General features: G+C 44.2%; 1 protein-coding gene across 1 annotated transcript in view; it reads right to left on the minus strand.

Annotated features, from left to right (window-relative positions):
- LOXHD1 (lipoxygenase homology domains 1) overlaps positions 1 to 20,846 on the minus strand; it is a 150,132-nt gene that overhangs the window by 102,248 nt on the left and 27,038 nt on the right. The window contains exons 6-9 of the mRNA XM_027885827.1: positions 12,687 to 12,735; positions 7,235 to 7,333; positions 5,479 to 5,627; positions 1,742 to 1,865 (exon numbers count right to left, since the gene is read on the minus strand). Of these exons, the coding sequence (XP_027741628.1) occupies positions 1,742 to 1,865; positions 5,479 to 5,627; positions 7,235 to 7,333; positions 12,687 to 12,735 (421 nt within the window). The remainder of the gene's footprint in view (positions 1 to 1,741; positions 1,866 to 5,478; positions 5,628 to 7,234; positions 7,334 to 12,686; positions 12,736 to 20,846) is intronic.

Consider the following 20,846-nt stretch of genomic DNA (forward strand, 5'->3'; position numbering starts at 1 on the left):
ACCCAGTGATTAAAAAAATGTGGGTTTTTTTATTCACCATGTGGTGATGATTAGGTGAAGAAAGGCAGTAAAACTGAATTGACAACTAAGTAGTTTGATTTTGAGAGACAGCAAGCACTAAATGTGTCAGGGAATGCTGAGAGGATGGAAAAGTGTTGCTTTAAAGAGAGGTGGCAAGATTTGCAGCATCACAAAACTCTGGAAGCTTCATATCATCAGTTTATAATGCTGCTGAAGCCACCAGGACCTCCATAGCTATTGTGAGAGCTCACAGTTCTCAGCAAAACAAGGTTTGGGAGAGATATTAACCCAGCTGGAAGAAATAAAAATGTGTCTGAAAGGAAGCCAATATGCATAAAAGTGTCCCATTTGGTTTTCTAGTTTGTTTGGTTTGTGGTTTTTTGGTTTGGTTTTGTTGTTGTTTTTTTGTTGTTGTTGTTGTTGTGGTGGGTTGTTTGTGGGGTTTTTTTGTGTTTTTTTGGTGTTTTTTTTTTTTTTTTTTTTTTTGGTTTGGTTTTGTTTGGTTTTTGTTTGGTTTGGGGTTTTTTTCTTTGTTTGTTTTGTTTTGTTTTGATTTTGTTTTTTCCTAGCTCAAACTGTTGGTCTAAGAAAGAAAACACTTCTTCCTAAAACTGTACCTCTCAGAAGGCTCAGAGATAAGCACAACTTAGACCTGTCTCATGGCATCAATCAACACCTAAAACACTCTAACATTGTCTTAGGGAGTGTGTATAACATAGGTGGGGCCCAACCTAAGTACTTTGATTAAATCAACCAGAAATTTCAGTAGGGACTTTGGATAAAGTAGAAACATCAGAACTCACTTTTGTCTACATTATCCTCCCTTTAAAATTTACATTAAAAGCTCGACTCAAGCATGCTTTACTACTGGATATATCTTCAACAAAACTCATGAGAGCAGGAAAAAAAAAGCAGAGTCATGAGTGGTAAAAAATAAAGGAAGCTTTTACTGAATGAATTACATTTCTGTTTTCTTTCCCATCTTCCCCTAATTTTTCTTAACAAGCATCCTGCAGTCAGGAATCTGCACCCAGACCACTCTCCTCATGCACATGCAGGGGGAATACAAAGACTGCAGATGTTGAAGACCATGCAAGGAAGTAAAGGACAGCTGTTACATGTGTGGTCAAAGTGTTTGCCTTTATGCTAATAAATAAACACAGGCAGAACACTATTCAAATAATCTTTTGCCTTGTGACAAGTTCTTTTGTTGACTTTACATCCAAGTTTCTTTTAACAGAGACATAAATTTTGGTTGTCTTTGCTTTAACCATGTTGGATAATCGGAAAGACTGATTTAGGGATCAGCATTGCCTTTTTTGTTTTGCAAAAGGATGTGTAGTTCCCCAGACAATAAAGTGAAGTACAATATTCACTGCTGTGTGGCACACTGGTGACTGTGGAAATGGCAAACCACTCCCTAGAAACTGGTGAGAGTCCTGCTGAAGTACAAGATGGATCTCTCCTCCTCTGCCCATCAGCCCCTTATCCAGGTACATCAGGTGATAAAACAGCTTGTAGGTCCTGCACTGCTTCACCAGTGAGATACAGAGGAGGGAAATACGGTGGCAATTCAGGGACCCTTGTACAAAACAGCCTGCAACCAGCAGATGGTTCACTGCAGACCTCCCTAAGCATAGGGCATTCAGTCTTCTCAGGAAAACATGGCTAATAGCATTAATGTCCCGTTTTCCACCATGGATTCAGCCCACAAATTTACCTGTGGCTTCAGTGCCCCCGACAAGAATGTCCCTCTGGATTTTTCCATCATCTTCATCTAAAGCAAACCAGCGTCCAACTGGGAACTGGTACACACACTTATTGCCAATGTCCTCGATGATCACCTGAGAGAAAAAAGAAACAGCACTTTGGAAAATTATTATTATTATTATTATTATTATTATTATTATTATTATTATTATTATTATTATTATTAATAATAATAAATTGAAAGAGCAAAGGTTTTACAAGAGAGGTGGCAGAAGAACAGAAGCTTAATGTCCACACTCTGACCTGGCATTTAACATATTCAGTACTCGAGCAGATACCTCTCCGCTCCCTAATTAGCACTGATACAATTTCAGACAATCAGTGAGTAAAAAAAAACCCAGCTTTTTCCTTTTGCTTTTTTTATCTGGTGAACCCACTCTGCCTCTCTCGCGGTGTACGAGACCAGATGTCTCTGCTATCAAGACCAGCTGGTTGGCCTGTCTTCCCTCTCTCCAGAGCATCTTTACTGGCTACTCTTCTCCATCAGCTGAACGAGAGCTCTTTGTTCTGCTTTAGGAACAGGCTATGTTCTTTCTCTCTGCTTTAGGGCCTTGTTATAAAACAACACCTAGGAATTCCAGGGCAAATCAAGACCGTCAGATCAGTTTGTGTGACCTAGTAACACCACTTTATCCCAATCAGGACGGAACTGTTGTAAAAGCAGCTGGGATACCCTGTGGTAGGAATAGCTTCTAATTTGGAGGTGGAGCTGTGCAAACATCATGAAGTTCAACCAGGCCAAGTGCAAGATCCTGCACCTGGTCGGGGCAATTCAAAGCACAACCACAGACTGGACAGAGAACAGATTGAGAGCAGCCCTGGGGAGAAGGACTTGGGGGGCTGGTGGGTGAGAGGATGGACACGACCCAACCCAGAAACCCCCTGCTCTGGGCTGATCCCACAGCGTGGGCAGCAGGGGAGGGGGGGATTTTGCCCCTCTGCCCCCTCAGGTGAGACCCCCCTGCAGAGCTGCCTCCAGCCCTGGGAACAACAGCACAGGGACGTGGAGCTGCTGGAGAGAGTCCAGAGGAGGCCACGGAGATGGTGCCAGGGCTGGAGCCCCTCTGTTCTGGAGCCAGGCTGGGAGAGCTGGGGGGGTTTCCCTGGAGAAGAGAAGGCTCCAGGGAGACCTGAGAGCCCCTGGCAGGCCCTAAAGGGGCTCCAGGAGAGCTGGAGAGGGACTGGGGACAAGGGTCTGAACTGACAGGACAAGAGGGAATGGCTTGCTACTGCAAGAGGGCAGGGTTAGACGGGATATTGGGAAATTGGCTGTGAGAGTGGTGAGTCCCTGACACAGGTTGCCCAGAGAAGCTTCCCCATCCCTGGAAATTGGATGGGGTTTGGAGCAACCTGGTCTGGCAGAAGGCATCCCTTGCCCATGGCAAGGGATTGGAATCAGATTGTCTTTAAGGTCCCTGTCAAACCAAACCATTCTAGGATTAGGTGATGTTTTAACTAAACAAGCCAGGGAACAATCTTCCCCTTTAATACTATATGGTTGTTTTTTGGACCTCCTGCTGAGGTAGGTGTTTCTTACCAATATCTTCTTCTAGGCTCCTGAAGGCTGCCACAGAGTTACTAGCAGTATCTTAAACCAGCAGAGAAGGGTACTGAAGAATCTCAGTAAGAAGAGAAGAAAGGAAAATCTCTATTCCCCTGCATGGCTCATGCCTCAGAGGGGAAAAAAAAAAAAATTTGCTACTGGGAATAGAAAACCCTTGACACTTTTCTCAACAAACAGGGAGAACCTGAAATCTGTCTTTTCGGATAAATTTATGAAGCAATTCTTTGGGAAACAGAGCTTCCCCTCCTGTCACTCATCCCACACCGTGCTGTTGCCTGTAGCATCACTGATTCCCGTTGTGCCTCTGTAGACATCAGCGTCTGCCAGGGCTGGGGTTGTCAGGATGAGAGAGCAGTGCTGTGCTGGAGTGTTAGAGACTAAAATAGATGAGGTTCAGGAGAAATATCAACACTCTGGTTCCTCTCTACGAGCTGATCCTCTTTGGGTTCCTTCTAATGGGTTTACTCATATATTTAGAGGTGGAAAACCATCTCTCAGAATAAGCCACGCTGAAAACACAAGAAACTTGAGAACAGGTTCATTCAGGAGTAAGAACACCAGAGTCTCCAAGTATTGGAGCAAATTACACAAAACCATCCACCAACAGTAGACAGTAAGAGATATTTCAGCTCAGTTCTCTGAACTTCCAGATGAATTTGCAAGCTAAAAGTTGCTCTCCACTAAATCACAAACATCTTGGAGGCTTGTGGCAGAATATAGGGTTAATGTGTTGGCTGCAAGTCATCACTGCTCCAGGCTTTGGGACTCAAGCAACCTCACCAACGTTAAAAAACACGTCACCTGTGATGTGAGAATGAGGTTCTTTTTCTGTGCTTTCTTCCCCTTACTGTCTGTTACATTGAACAAAACTGTTCTGTTTTTTACTTCTGCATTTTTCATGGTCAACCAACATCAGAACTTTTTTCCTGCATTGTATGGTGATGGTGGAAAAGCATGTGCTAATATTTGCATTTGTAATCCATCAAATTACTCTGTTACCTAGGATTTAAAAATCTGGGGTGAGAACTTCTGTGGATTAAAGCCAACTGCGTTAAACTACACCAGCAGAGGAAAGAAAATGCGACTAGAAGAAAGAGTCTTAGATTTCTCCTTTAAAAACACTCCTTCAACCATTTCACTAAAAGCTGCAATACCTTCCTACCTTGTAGCAGGAGATTAAAACGAGCAGGAAAGTGAAAGAAAGCGATCTTTGTGGCAGGTATATTTTTTTTGCTGTGCCAATGACAAATCACTTAAACTTGGCCAAGCTGTAAGTCTGCAAATTTCCACTGTGAACAGACCCAACAGATATTTCTCAGACTCTGGGATCTTCATGGTCTTGGTAATGAGTTAAGTCAACAGAATGAGAGGGGACTTGGAGGCCCTGGCTTGGAGAATTCATCCTCCTTGGTCAAAAAAACTGCTGTGATTGAGACGGGATAAATATTATTAGATCAGCCAAATTCAAGCCTTAACAACTGGACTTTCTCATTGACACAAAGTCACCTGAGATGCTCAAAAATTCACCTTAACCCAGAGTGCAAAAAACCTCATTTTAATAGTATCATCTAGTGACTTGGGTGGGAAGGGGACCTTAAACCTCATCTAGTTCAACCCCCTGCAGGAACATTTTCAACTAGACCAGGTTGCTCAAGGCCCCATTCCAACCTGACCTTGAAAGTTTCTAGGGATGGGGCTCCTACCACCTCTCTGGGGAACCTGTGTCAGTGTTTTACCACTTCCTTTGTAAAAAAACAAACAAACAAACAAAACCTTCTTCCTTTTATCTAATCCAGATGAGCCCTCTTTTAGTTTGAAACCAAACTGCCCAACTGGAATTCTAATTGCCCAACTTGAATCTGCTGCACCTGGTTGAGACGCACCACACTGGCACACACCAGGCTGCTGCCAGCACTTCATCAGCCCTCTTTGCTCTGCAGAAAAAAAGCAAGTCCTGAAAAAAGAAAATTCTGGAAAGGTGAAAACTTGATCTGTGACTCTCTCAGTAGCCTGTATCATCAGCAATCATCCTTACATTTCCTTGGTACCAGGCCACCGAGAGGGTAAGTGGGATATTTTGACCCCATGACACACTTATCTTGAATTTCTCACGAGAAACTAACCTTTGCAAGGAACCAGCCAGCAGAGCCACCCTTGTTATTATGCCCTATATTAATTTTTCTTAATTTTCCCAGATTCGGAGCATCGAGTGTGAACTTGTCCTCTGCTCCTTTTTCAAAGTTGTCTTTGTCATTGTCCAGTTTCCTCACACCTGAGGGGGGAAAAAAAAAAAAAAGAAGATAAAAAGTAAAATAAGACTAAACGAGCAAATAAACAATAATAAATAATAACTCCAAGGAGGAAAGGGTTACTGGCACATGTGTAAGTAAAAGAATATTTAGGAATGTCATCACTGGCTGAATCAAATATTCCCCAGGTATCAGCTCTCTGCAACCAGGATTCAAGGTAAAGGCAGAGGACTTTATATTCTAATAAAAAGGGTACCTTTTTTCTAGCACACAAAAGACCAGGATTTCCATTCTAATGTCACAGTTACTTACAGCTCTCAGAGCTTTCAGAAATATATATCCAGATGGCTCTTAATTTTTTTTTTTTTTCAATACCACCACATTTCCCTTTTATTTTTAATGTCTTTGAAAATCTCCAAACTGTTCAAAAAAAAAGGCTTTGGTCACAAGCTGCAGATTTTGACATTTCAGGACACGGAATTCTTTGCTGCATCCGACAGGAAGGATTTATTTTCAAATTAGGACCCAGCCAGGGCTGTTGGCTTTTTCCTGATCTCACAGGAGCCTGCCTTTATGAAAAGTATTAAAGCTCTGACCCCGGTTGCAGCCAACATTGCTCCTGTGTGAGTGATGCTGTGAGTGGGATTGAACCCACCCAAGGCAGCAGTGCAGGGAAAAGTGTCAGTGGGCAATTCATCCCACTTTCCTTAGAAGGGGATGAATCATTTTCTAGGGGTGTTATTTTCTTTGTGTAGATATGACAGAGTGCCAGGACAACCAGCTTAGATTTAGACTCCCACTTTTGGATGTCTTCAGTGAGATCAGATGAATCTCCTTGTAAAAGTCTGGAGGATTAATCAAGGATAAGCCCCATCCACTAGGTTTCATAATCTGTTCAAGGGTACTTGGCAGATATATCATTATTTCTTGAATTTGATAGGATAGGTGCAGCACAGAAGCAAGAGAATATTTGCTCTTTGGATCTCCAGGAATTCCCACCCACTTTTCTCCATGGCCCCAAGAATTAGGTTCGGGCACATATTTTATTATTTTTTGATTAAAACCAATTTTTTAAAGGACTAAATTAATACTTCTAGACCACTTTTGTAGTACAATCTACACTAAAAAAAAAAAAAAAAGAAGACATAAAAAAGCTGACACCCTTAATTTAAAGCCAAATAATATAAACCTTGTTGAGATTATTTTCCCAAATGGCCAGGCAGGCTCGGCCCCAACATTTGCCACACAGAAGGGACATCATTATCCGTGCAGGGACCCAGAAAATGAGACACACAGCTCTCACTGCGTGCACTGTAAATACACATCGGTGTTGGATGCTTCAGTTGGACTGGCACTTAACCGCACTGCTTCCTGCTGGTGGTTTATGCTGCATTTTCCCAGGATTTGGGTTTTTTAGTGGTAGGTAACTTCAGTCACAGCCCAGCCACGACTGCTGCACTGCAGTCGCAGGATGTGGATGTGAGAAGCCCTGGAGCTGAAGCCACCATTTGTTGTGCCTTCCACTCAGCCAAACTATTCCGCGTTTGCCACGTCGCCCTCGTGCGCTGTTCAGACCACAGTCCTGCAGAGCAGGAGGAAATATTTTAGGGAGCTATTTGCATTTGAATACCTGTGTCTCCTTTCTCTCCGAAGATATTAATGAAGACATCTGCATCTGTTCCACTGCCGCTGACTTCACCAGTGAAAACCCGGACCACGTACTTATTGACTGCAAGGAGAGAGGCAGAAAACACAACACATTAATAACTCAGTGGTTTGGTACAAAGCATAACATTGTAGACCAATTCGGGCTGTGCTGGTACTCTCTTGAAAGCTTGTCTGAACCACGGCTCTTCAAACACTGACCCTCTTCTCTGTAAGAGGAATATAAAATCCATAGGCAGAACTCTGACACTGTGTATTCACTGCCCAGGGCAAGAGCACAGATCACCCAGTTCCTGGCCTTGACACTGAAAGGTGAAGTAGGCGAGAAAGTGAAAATCTTGATGTTGATAAAAGGGCATTAAATGAACTCGGACCTACATACCAGCCCTGCTTCCTCCAGATGTCAAGGAGCTACAGAGTTACAGAGCCAATCTTAGACCTGACCTCTCTCAGACCTGATCCCAGTGATGTCCTAGAGCTATTTTTGCAGTTTAGGTTATATTAAGCCTGGCTGGTGACAAGTATTTTGAGGAAATAGTAGTGTGGTGACAGAACAAGAAGCAATGGAATCAAACTGAAAGAGGGGAAATTCAGTTCAGATATACAGAAGAAATTCTTGACTGTGAGAGTGGTGAGGGATTGGCACAGGTTGCCCAGAGGAGCTGTGGCTGCCCCATCCCTAGAAGTGTCCAAGGCCAGGTTGGACAGGGCTTGGAGCAACCTGGAAGGTTTCCCTGTCCATGGCAGGGGTTTGGAATAATATAATCCTTAAGGTCCCTTCCAACCCAAACCATTCTCTGGTTCTTTGATTCTACAAAAGGTCAGTCACTGCATGAACACAAAAATGTGAAGGTGGCCACCCTGCAGAGTGAAAAAAACCAAACCAAACCAAACCAAACCAAAACAAAACAAAAAGCACAGTCTTTTTCATTTGGTGGGGAAACAGCAGTAAATCCCAGGACCCATCTTCACAATGACACTGTGAAGACACAGTGACACTGTGAAGATACATCATGTGTGGCAAAAAGCAACACAAAAACCCTGTGGGTGAGCCACAACAGAAACACCTCACACATGTCATGTCAGTGATTTGGAAAAGCAAGTTCTTCAGATGGATCTGGGTGGGACTCAGTTTTTTCCCAAGGACAGCCAACAGGAGCTCAGCTTCCTCTGAAACCAATGAGAAAACTCCAGTGACCTTCAGTGTGACTTTATTTGGGTCAAATATATGAGCAACTTCCTGAATCTACCACCCAAGTGTACCTGACCACCTTGTTTCTCCAGACAAACAGCTGTGACAAACACCTGATGCTGCATCTTCCATGAAAAACCAGTGCTGGAGGTGCAGACAGCAAGACACAAAACAAAACTGATGAAAAGGAGTGCAAAATCTACAGCTGAACAGCACATGATCTCACTTATGCCCTCAACAGAGTCTCTGTTACCGAGCCCTGGGTACCTGATACTGAAAGCTCTGTGCTTTGTCACCTCTTTACTTCTGAGTCCCAGACACGCTGCTTCTGTGAAAGAGTCAAATGCACAGGTCTCCTCACACTCACATCCTCTGCAGAAACAAAACTTTCTGCACCACAGAATCATTAACACTGGTGAAGACCTCTAAGATCTAAAAAGTCCAGCTGTTAACCATGATTCATGATTTGCGACTCTTTTCCCTTTGGCAGGAGCAAATTTAGGGGAAAGCCTCTTCTGGGCTTCCCAGCCAACTCCAGAAATGGATTCCCTAAGGAGCCATGGAATATCACAAACACTGGGTTGCCACTCCAAGAACAGGTCCCCCATCTCCTCCACCATAGTCAGTGCATATTAAAAATTATTCTAAAAGACAGTAGACAGTTTGGTGCACATGCTCCCACTGAGGCAAAGGATGTAAGAGCAAACGTATGAGAAGTGGTTGTTGGATCACCCCTTGAATTATAATGATGCTCTCAGCTCCCAGGGTGAGGTATACAAAGGCACAGCCCAAACAGAAGGGAAAATCACCTGTCACAGTTTAATGACTGTGCTGGGAAAAGGCTGAAAATCGAGCTGACATCCTTGGCGCCCTGTTGCAAAACATGCCACTGCAAATAAAATAATAATGATAAAACTGCAATAAATACTAAATAACAAGAAAGAGGACAGATCCAGGCTCAGACAAGGGAGAAAACGCCTTAATGATTCTCTTTAACTCTTTTGCTTCAGTTCACAGAGCTCTAAGAACCTGCTAGAGCTGTACCAACACCAAAAGAGTTCACTGGCATTAGCCAAGGATGGAGATGGTGCAATTTACAGCTCCCACTTGGCCACTAAGCTGCTCTAACTAAAATTGACCCACTGTATGTTGAAATCTTTAATTACAGACCACATTTTTGCAGAAGCTTTGCTCCTTGCACCTCCTCTAGAATGTTTTTTTTCTCATGTCAGCGATAAATTTTCCACTTCCATCTTCAGGAGCCAGAAGAACCTGATGGGATAAAAGGCTCCCTCAAAAGGACAAGCAACAGTAGCTGAACTTAGACTACCCTGGTAAGATAAGGCTTTATGCCTCTGAAATACAGACCAGAAGGATGCCTGAACGCATGCAGAGCATCGAGGAGGACATGAAGAGAACAAGTCCACGAAGAGCAATGAGGAGCAGTGACCAAACACGGGGCAGGGAGGACACCCTGTACAGGTTTCTGCAGAAACACGTCTGGTCAGCAAAAAAAACACACTGGTAAAACTACTTGCCGGATCAAACAACACCTTGAAAGGTTCCTCAACATGGCTGTATTTCAAACCTGAGGTACAGAATGGCATCCTCTGACAACCTGCTCGGAACACTAAGCGGTCCCAGGGGCTCTGTATACACACAGAGTGTCAAGCACGGAGCTGGCGCTGGCAGAACTGATTCCTGAGCCCACAGATGGGTTATTTCAGGCTGGTGGCAACCACAGGGCGCTGGGCTGTGAGGGATTTATGTTGCCCCCTGAAATGTAAGCAAGGCTGGGGTGCAGAACACGTGAGCCCGCTCTCCGTGCTGATGTGTTTGCATGGGCAAAGCTACTCCAACAGCATTAGAGGTCCTTGGCAGAGGTCATGGCACATCCCTGCTTCACAGACTACGGGATCATGCCTAGCCTCTGCTCATCAGTTTTCCCTTTAATTTTTTTCGGATTTACAACCACGAAACTGTGCACTCCAGCCTGACCCCGTACCGGGGGTCAGGACCTATTGGGTCTGCATACAGGAAAATCTTTGCTCCTCCATCTCCAGGAAGCAAACAAGATCAATCCTGAGCCACGCTGAATTTTTGCCAGCACTCTCTCCCTCTCTAAGCAATTCAACACTCAGCTGCAGCAGAGAGGGGAGCATTTCATGCTGCTCAGGGGTCCTTCTGTGCTTCATACATCAGCACATCTTACAGAATGACATGGTGGATGTGCAAATTTAAATAGAAAGGAAAGCTACCTCTCAGAAAGACAGTGAGGATTCAGCTTCTAAAAGCATGCAAGAAAAAGTGCTCATTGCAGCCAGGCAGAGATTTGGCTTAAGTCAAGCACCCTTCATTTTGAACATGGGTGGATGTTGCTCCCTATTCTTTAAGCCCTTAGCAGCAGCATCTTTTTAAAAATACCCACTTCGCCTTTTTTTTTTTTTTTTTTTAGGTTATTTTCAATACATGGCTCTGACTTCATCTGTAAAACAGGGATCAAGATGTTGCCTGGATATTTTTTTTTTCCTGAATGCTTCTCCTAGCACTGTGAACATGCAAAATGCTAATGTAAAAGCTGTGCCTCCATCGAGCAGTGCAGGCTCACTGCAGCACAGGCACGGGGAGGGGAGCTTTCCTAGGAGCAAAATTAGCAGCTTCAGAGGCACGAACTGCAAGATGCCAAGAGCAGAACAGCTAACAAAAATCAGTAGGAAGAGCAGTAGCTATTTTCTGCTGTCTTTCCTCTTCCCATTGCAACACAAGTGTAAGTGCCCTCTGTGGTTAGAGCACCTTCCTTCTCTTTGCAGTTGGGTGTCTGCTCCACTAAGAGACAACTCAGCTCCCTCTGACATCTCTCATCCAACACACTGACGCAGACAAAGCTGTCCCAAAGAAGCATTTGAAGCCATTGCCAGGACGCCATCCCTGGGAAGCAGTGGGGTGGCACTGATGTAACCCCAGCGCATTAATTTAGCAGAGGTGTGAGAGTCAATCAGCTCGTCTGATACTGATTAACTCAGCCTCAGCTTCTCAAGAGCGAGGAGGAAAGCTTAATCTTGCATTGCGGGCTGGAGTCTCTCCATACGAGACCCCAGAGGATTATTTTTGTGAATGGGATACATTCCCTACGCTGCTGCTGGGGGCCAAAGGGAATGGGGCTGCTGCTCTCCTGCCTTCCCCCCCTCCCCCCCCCAGTATTCCCCATCCAGGCTGTTCCCACTGCCATCCCCATGAGCCAGGTGCAGCACTAGCCCAGCACATTGCTCAGGATCTTTTTATACAGACCCAGCACCTCTGGGTGCTCTTGTGCAGCCTCCGTCCTGCCCCCAGCCATGGAAAACACATGGATATATCCCAGCCAAATCCTTCCACCTGCAAGCTGAAGCTGACTGTTTAGGCGTGTGATATTCATCTGTTAATGCCATTTATTTAGCAATATGATATCTTGGTCATTTGAACCGCCACAGGATGCGATTGCCTAAAGAAATCTTGTAGCCACTGTTATTTGGGGCGTTAGATAGGGTGTTTACACACAATCTGCTGAGTTTGTAACAGCAGAAGCAGGGCAGGAAAACAAAGTCGGCTGTGCTTCATTACCTAGAGTTACAACCTCCTGCAGGGCACAATGAATTCCAGGCTAGACAGCCCTGACTACCTTCCGTGCGCACGACCTGCCACGGAGCAGGGCAGCCCCTCAGCATCCAATATCTGAGAAATGCCACAGCCCTCAGAGGCAAAGCACTCAGGGTTAAAAGCAGGGAACTAAGCCATGGGCAGCGGTGGATTCTTCTCGTAAGGCAACTTTTAGCAACTATCCTTCTGCTTTCACAGGGCTCCCAAGGGTGGCAATGTTTGACATGCACTCCCTGCTGCTCAGCACTGAGCAGGCAGATTTGGGAAGGCGTGGAGGGGGGTGGGGAGAGGCGCTGCTACTTGTCTCTGAATTGCTGCTGGAGAAGAAATACTTCTGTAGTTAGCGTGAAAAGTGAAAAGAAGTGTTGCTAGAGGGAGAGGCAGGGGCTTGAATCTGTAGACGAGGTACAGTTTCAATCTGAGTCTGCCACGGTCTTCTTGCAGGAGCTCGGGAAGGTGGTTTAACATCCATATGCTTCGGTTCCTTGATGTCAGATCGAGTCAGTCATTCCATCCCACCAGAAACTGTTTGAAGAAATGTCTTCTTGATGGAAAGCACTGGCTTGTCACAATGGAAGCTCCTTCATACCACTGGTTACAGCATGTTCCTCAATGACAGAGTTCTTGGTGAGAGCATCCTTAAAATGTCAGACAACCTATGGTTAGGGCACAGAGCTGGGGCCTGGCCTCCCAGCATGCTTGGTTCACAGCAAACATTTGAATTTAGTTGTTGTTGGTCCTGAGAGGGAACCCATCCCACCTGGATAACACCACCTCTTCCTGGGTGAGCTTCTGCTGACCTGGTGGAGGTGCCCTGCTGCTTTTCTGCGTCCAGCAGTCGAGTCTCTGCAAACACTGCAGAGGGGAAAGCTCACCCAGCCCCCGATCATTACACCTCTCTCTCACACGGGAGCAGGGACCCTACAGATAGCTACACAGAGAAAAACGTATTGAGCGCCTAAAGCAACCCCTGCAAAAGCAGAGGAGCCCTGCTGAGCTCACCAGCAGCCAGATCTGTCTCAAAATCATGTCCTGCTCCTGCACAAAGCGATCTGCGCACAGATAAAGAAGCACTTTTTTCCCCCAACCAGCAGAGCTCTGAATTCGAAGGGCTGGCTTAGAGCTCAAAAGTAATTAATGTCTTTCAAGGGTAATTGACAGCTACCTTTATTAATGAGCTGTGCCTTCAGAGGTGGGGAACAGCTACTTTAACCAAGGGTTCGAACCAAAAAAGCGGGTTACAAGCACACCTGGAGCACGGCGGATGCTGAAAAAGGAACAGTTTTGCAATGGACAGGGCTCTCAGTAACCTGATCTACTTGAAGATGCCCCTGCTCATTGCAGGGGGTTGGACTAGATGGTCTTTAGAGGCCCTTTTTAAACCCAAATTCTATGACCCCATGGCTTTTGGCCATGACCACCTCTGGCCCTGGTTCGGCATTTCTTTAATCTCATAAGGGCTCCGTAGAAGTGTCTTCTTAAGAAATATTATTGATGTCACCCAAGGAGGCACAACACACAGGAGAAGGAAACTGATTCAGCAAGAGTTTGGACAACGTCCTCAGGCACACGGTGGGACTCTTGGGGTTGTCCTTTGCAGGGCCAGGAGTTGGCCTTGAGGTCCTGGAGGTCCCTTTAGACTCAGGGTATTCTGTGACTCTATGGTAAGAGAGTTTGCTCCGTTGAATGCTGCACCAACCTCAGCCTCTGCCTTGTGCCCCTCCTGTAATGAACTCCAGCATTTGGCCTCCCCACCCAGGCCAGAGAGCGTGGGTTTCAGCTCTGTTTCCTGTGGCTCTGACGTGGAATCGAAGCGTGCATCAAAACAGTTAATGTATTAGGATTCAGCCTGGATCATCCCTCTGCAGAGCCTGTGAGAGGCAATCTACCACATGCAGAAGGCTTTGCTTGTAGGATATGCTAAACTGATGTTCCTACTGCGACTTCAAGGCGATGATGACTTTTTGAAGTGAGCTTTAAATGACCTTGCTCGGGAGACAATAGTGGTTTAGCTGCAGAAGCAGGGGGGTTAGCACAGGGCAACCCACCTTGTGACAGGAGTGCAGAAACCCTTGTTCATCTGATTCTCCAAGATTTATTGTTACTTTGCATTAGTTCAGCACCAGGGTGGAAGCTAATTAAAGAACAAAACAAAACAAAACAACAAACCCCAAAAAACAACAAGAAGGAAAAAAAAAAAAAGGCAGACATTTCACAAAAGAAATATCTGTTTTCTGCTTTCCTCAGATCTGGTATTATCAAAACTGAAGAAATCACTGAAAATATCCTCTTGGGTTAAACACTTTTGCTCAGAAATAAGAGTGAAATAATTTTACGGTATTGTTAAAAATCTTATTGTTAGCACTGTGCTTCAGTCTTGCTTTGAATAAATCATATCATTTTAAAAAGTTACTCTATTTCAAAACTGATAGCTGAATTAATTTCCATATATAGACATAATTAGTCAAAATTATCCCACGTCTTCACAAACGTGCTGTACTACCTGTTTTGTATTGGGTACACATAGATCTATACACCAGCCACACACAGAGATGTCTCATGCCTCTTCAAAATTCCTTCTCTTGAAACATGAAGTCCTTGATATGAATTACAAATCTCTATTTCCATCCCGTTTCAGAGCTCTGTGCGTCTTGTCTTCCTTGCGGTTTACAAGCCACTAGTGTTTCTTTTTATTTCTGTATTTCAACTGCTCTTTCCTTTCACCCATCTTTAGAGACAAAACAATGGCCAAAAAAATACATTACAAGTAAAATGTCCATAGCTGCCTCATTTTGGACACAGTGATATAAGATGGGCAAAGTTTGGGGGAGAGAGTAAAGTTCTTATGAGACCAACTGGAGTATTTTTGATCAAAGACAAAAGGCATTTCTGGGTACTCAGTATGCCAGATAGCATGACAGGGTTTTTTTTTTTCCCAGTGTTATCAATGGGGTGGTAAAACATATTACTCCCTCTACAAACCTTGTTTATTGAATGCTTCAGCATGCAGCAAGGCCTCATCCTTTACACAGAGGGTATTCACCATTACTCAAAGGTAAACAACTCATATTTATTTCATAAATATATTTAGCTGCATTTTCCTGGGCTGATTATACACTTCCAGTTCTCAATGTAAATAAAGATGAATTTTGGTGAGCAGGTAACACTTATTAATATTTCATTCCCTCTCCCTCCACTTCTGTGTCCTCAGAAATTATCTCTCTTCACAGTGGACAGAGAAGTCCAGCACAGGCTGCTTCTCCAAATGCACAAATTGCCTACATAAAGCCTGCACTGACTGCCATTCCTGCCTTCAAAGGAAACTGTTCTGTGGGTCTCTCTGTCCATGGTCGTCTCCTCTGACCCACCATGAATGCAAACTGTCCCACTCTCTTTAGGTGATCTCATTAACCGTGCCCCAGATGAGGGCAGACCAGTGTTTCAAGGAAATTTTTGGAAGACTAATGGATTGGATCTGACCTGGAATTAGATCGGCTGAACTTCTGTCATTTGTAATTATAATAAATGTTGTTCTAATTTTTTTTTAAAAGGCGAGACTTCCCTCTGCCTGCACAAGCACACAGGGACGTTTCACCACTCATCTGCCTACGCTGGGATCCAGTTCCCAGCTGCTCACTGTGATCTTACAGCCATTACCCTCGAGACATATCCATGCAAACTCTCAGATGCATCATATATCAACCCCAAATCAGTTCAGAACTGACACAGCCAAGCAACCTTCCAGTTCAAAGCAGGTTCTTGTCAAGGCAGAAATTTCACATCTGCCTGCAAGGGACCATCCAGACTTAGCCCACAGCTACACCTGATCCCATCCTGTGATCCATTTTTTATGCAGTAACAGTAAAAACCAATAGGTGTACAATAACAGACCAAATAAGACTAAACTTTAACCCAAAAGAGTAGAGATGGAAGGAGTTCTACAGTTTGAGGTCACATAAGCAGTTCTGTCCTACTGGGAATAGGCAGCTTTGAAAGAGTTTGATGTTTATAGCCCATCACATTCAATCCTAAACAATTTCAGGGTGCTGACGGCCAAAAAGCCAGAGGGAAATCAGTTCTTGTCTCCCAACTTTATTTGCAACAGACAAGTTGCAAAGACTTGAGCAAAATTCCACAGGTTAGTGTAAACTGCAATTGCACAGAAGACTGAAGTAATTTTCAACCCTCTGTGCTCCTTAACATGATTTTAAGGACCAAGAGAGTGAACATCCCCTTTGCAAATGAATGATCTCATAGTAAAGGGCATGTACAGAGAATTGTTTGATTAGAGAGAGGTTTCAAGGGAAATCAAGAACAGCCAGTGTGTGTTTCCCATGTTCTAAGGATAGCTGGAGGTCACACTGCAGAGAGCCCAGACTAACCCCAACCAGCTGAATAACTGCCTGTGCTCACCCCAGAGAAAAGACGGTCCATGGATAAACAACTTATTATGTAACCCAACAAAACCTTCTCTTATGAATCAGGGCACAATTTAGCCTTGTGAAAATATTGTAGCATTATGTCTTGAGAAACTCTTCAATCCACTTGAAGATCAACTCTCAGGACTCCCGTTTTTCCAGCTGGATGATAAAAAGCTGTACCCATCGCACACACAGGGATGGAGAAAGGCTCAGGCCTCGTGTTCCACTTGCAGCAGATGCAGAGCCAGCCAAGTCCAGAGAAAAGAGAGTCAGCATGGGCTGGGGAGACATGAGGGTATGTCTACTGAGTGGCACAAATGATTCATGACTAGTTTGATTCATGACCAAGCTGTGTCAGGGAAGGTTTAGATTGGGTTTGGGGAAAATTTCCTCTTGGAAAGGGTTTTCCTGCCCTGACACAGCTGCCCAGAGGAATGGTGGAGTCCCCATCCCCGGAGGGATTTAAAAGCCATGTGGATGTGGCACTTTGTGACATGGGTTAGTGGTGTCCTTGTCAGCTGTGTGGGAGTGGTTGGACTTGGTGATCTTAGAGGGCTTTTCCAACCTAAATGATTCTGTGATTCTGTGGACTGGCTCCTGAATCTCATGCACTTTTACATCTCCACTGGGGTCAGTAGATCTTATTAACGCAGCTGCCAGCTGTTATGAATGCTCTCCTCCCCCACTGCTTTGGCAGGACATCAGACACCCTCAGAGTGACCCAAAACCCACAACACTCAAAGGAAAACCAGCACCTGACTTCAGTTTTGAGCCGGTCCCTTTTCTGATGGCTCAGCCACAGTTACACAATCCTAAGGTCTCATAAACTCAAGTGAAACAGCATAAAGCCGAACAATAGCCCTTCCTTGTAATTAATACCTGTAATGTAAATTGATCCAGGCTGCCAGTAGCAGCTGCTGGGTAAATAAGAATCTGTGACACTATCACTGTCAAAGGGCCATTGGCATACGATGCCACGGATGTGAGCACAGGGAATAGAGGATCATTCAAACAGGAACACTTAAAATGTAACTTGTTCTCCTTGAGAAATCTGTGGCATTCTACAGGGAACCTGATGGGAGACATTTTTCTCAGATAAGTAAATGCAATCACTCAGGCATCTGCAGTTGCTAAGTAGTGCTGCCATTCTTGGTAGCTCTATTTGGATCATGAAAATACTTTTGTTTATTGAGTGTGTCTGTTTTTTCCATTACATGTTGACTGGCTTTGCTATCCATTCTTTTCTGCATTTTTTAATAATTCCTCTGCTTTTTTCTTTTAAATTAACCTCTTCAAAAATCACAGTCCTGCAGGGATTCTCTGGCTGGCCTGTGCCTCCCCTCACCAAGAAAGAGGCTGAGTCTCCCCATAGCACGATCTGTTTTGGTCCAAGCACCCTTCAAATATGGTCAAGATGTCTCTTCAACAAAGGAAGGATACGACCAAAAAAAATCAGTTCCTTTTTCTCAAGTCCTAATCTATCCCACACATGGCACAGAGAAGATGCACAACCCAGCAGTGACCTCCAGTTCAAGGGAGGGAGGAATGAAAATCCTCATGAGAAAGATGGGAAGGCTCTCAAGGAGAAGATCAAAAGCTGAAGGTGCTGCAGGAAAGGGAACACAGAAGAAACTTGTTTGATTACCTCCAAAAACATTCCTGATTGTGACAGCAAATAGAGCATGAAAGCAAAGCATGAAGCTAAGTTTGGCAGCAACAGTGACTGGGTAGTTTATAAAGAAAAACTAAAGAAAAAAGGGAAACAGTGATTGAAGAGACATAGCCAGAAAGGAGAAGAGTATGGCACTGAACACTGCTAATGGGAACACAGACTTAGGAGAGAGTTACTAATTTTTCTTTACAGGCACATAGACCCACCAAGCCACATAATTATTCAGTTTTCTGGTGGCCTAGAAAATGTTAATACCTAAGGAGTAAACACCATTATTTTAAACCACGGGGCGGGGGGGAGGGGGGGGGGAAGAAAAAAAAAAAACAACAACAAACCTAAACCCCACCAAATTTAGGGTAAATGACTTGTATGTACAGGGAAAATCATATCACAATCTCATTTCAGACCTTTACTGATCCAGAGGGAGGCAAATTAATTCAGATACATTTACATTTGCAGCTGACAGTTCACCACAGCACTCTGGGAATGTTTATCTTTCATTAATTATGGTTCAAGGGGAACTGCAACCTGAGATAGCAGAGCTAACCCTCTCCTCTTACAGATTCGGACCTGCCACCTGGAAGGCTTCCAACCCTTCACCCGTGCCTTTGGCCCCAGCCCAGCTCCCTGTATGCACATGGTCGGCTGTGGGGTACCCACTGCCACTCAGAAGTGGGGTCTTCCCTCTCTCATAAAGGTGAAAAGAACAGATGCCCTTCTAAAAAAATGCTTGGTTAAATCCTTTCTTTCACCCTTGGGAGATAATCTTATTTGTGTTTATCCTGTACAAAGCATAGAGTGAGCAGTCCCAAGACCACTTCTCCAGAAGAGCGAGCGCTCGGGACTTGCTGCTTGGCTGGAGAAATGCAGAGTTGTTCCAGAAATTTCATTGGAGCTGCGCTCTTTTGTACCAGCTGAGGGTTTAGCCCACAAGTCCTTTCCTGCTGTGAGACAGGTGTTGAACAGGATGGAGGAAATCACATGCATTCCCTTGAATCACCTCTCCCAGGCAGGGGCAATAATAAATTCAGATAAGGCGTTGTGTCATTTAAAGATCTATTAAGATTGAATGGTTGACTTCCTCCTCAAGGGAACCTCTCCCTAATTGTGTATTGCTTTGACTCATTCACTACCTTCTCCAGACCCTTCCTGCCTCTTAATTCTTAACATTAAGACTGTCCCTAACTTCTCCAATTCACAAACCAATTGGATGAAAAAAGCGGCAAAATCCTTTGGCACACACAGCCCCAGCATTAACTGGGTGGGTTTTTTGCAGATAACATCTCCAGACGTTATCTCATTCCCCTGTGGCAGCCACCCCTGGGGATGTCTGCATTTCTAAAATGCTCCCACCTACATTTCCTGTCAATGAACATTATCTGTGCACGCTAGTTCACACACAGTATCTTTTAATACTTAAATATTCAACATACCAAAACTGTTTTAGCAGGTCATATCTCAAAAGGGCAAAATTACTAACAATTCAGGATCAACTTAGTTTATTGTTTCAGTGTAAACTTCAAACAGGACCTCAATAAAAATAACAGTACTCTGCCCTTCTAGAGGCATCTATCAATGCTCACAGCAGTGTATTAAAGTTGGCAATAAACTGGTTTTACCAAAGTGTTGCTCCTAAGAGGTCATGTCAGCACATTATTGCAAGAAATCTACTGCTTATTCTCATCAAGATGAGATACTAGAAAAAGCACAAGTTTCTCCTTTTTAGCACCAAGCTATACACCTCTCTTTTCCCACAGACCCGTGGCTGGTGGTGGGTGTACTTCGACTCTGTGCCCAAAACCAAGCTCCCAGAGAAGGAGCAGTGCGCTGGTGAGGCCATCAGGAAAACACCACTCATTTTCCTCGTTAGCACTCGCAGATAAACCACTGACATCGCACCTGGTTCGGTGCTTCCATTTGCACATCTCGATCGCCTTTCCCCTCACGTTACAGGCACTTATACATCACCGCATGGCCTATGCGCTGATACCAATTGGAGTTTGCAAGCTGTCCTGGCTTCAATTCAACATCATTAGCTTAAAACCACTCTGAAAAACAGGCACCAGCTCAATATCGACATCATACACACACAGCAAACCAGCGCAGGGTTACAGCAGGAGGGTTTGTTTGCCTGTTTGTGGAAGTTTCCTGCAGGACATCACCAGAGCCTGGAAACACTCAGCTTTATACACGGGACTGTAACCACGCTGCCTCTTTGGACAGCACTCAAGGATACCAGGGTAGGACGCCTCTCATCTACATGTGGCCATTTAATCTGATTTAATGTCGTCGACACGGATCCTTCAGGACTCAACCAACAAGTGGAGCTTCTCCCAGCAGTGATTTATCCCACCCTAAGATGTCAGATCTAACACTGGGAGAAGAAATTACCTTCTTAAGGTATCTTGCATCTTCCTGTATCTCTCTCCACTGGCTATAAAGAAAAATCAGCTTAGACTATGCAATTACTCAATCGTCTCAAACAACGCTGTCCTTTCTTACAAGGCACCAGAAAGCCAAGCGCTTTTTTTTTTTTTTTTTTTTTTTTTTTTTTTTTTTTTTTTTTTTTTTTTTTTTTTTTTTTTTTTTTTTTTTTTTTTTTTTTTTTTTTTTTTTTTTTTTTTTTTTTTTTTTTTTTTTTTTTTTTTTTTTTTTT

Source organism: Empidonax traillii, unplaced genomic scaffold (assembly GCF_003031625.1).
Source record: "Empidonax traillii isolate 1590-97213 ecotype Southwest subspecies unplaced genomic scaffold, ASM303162v1 scaffold10:size5872457, whole genome shotgun sequence".
Taxonomy (NCBI): domain Eukaryota; kingdom Metazoa; phylum Chordata; class Aves; order Passeriformes; family Tyrannidae; genus Empidonax; species Empidonax traillii.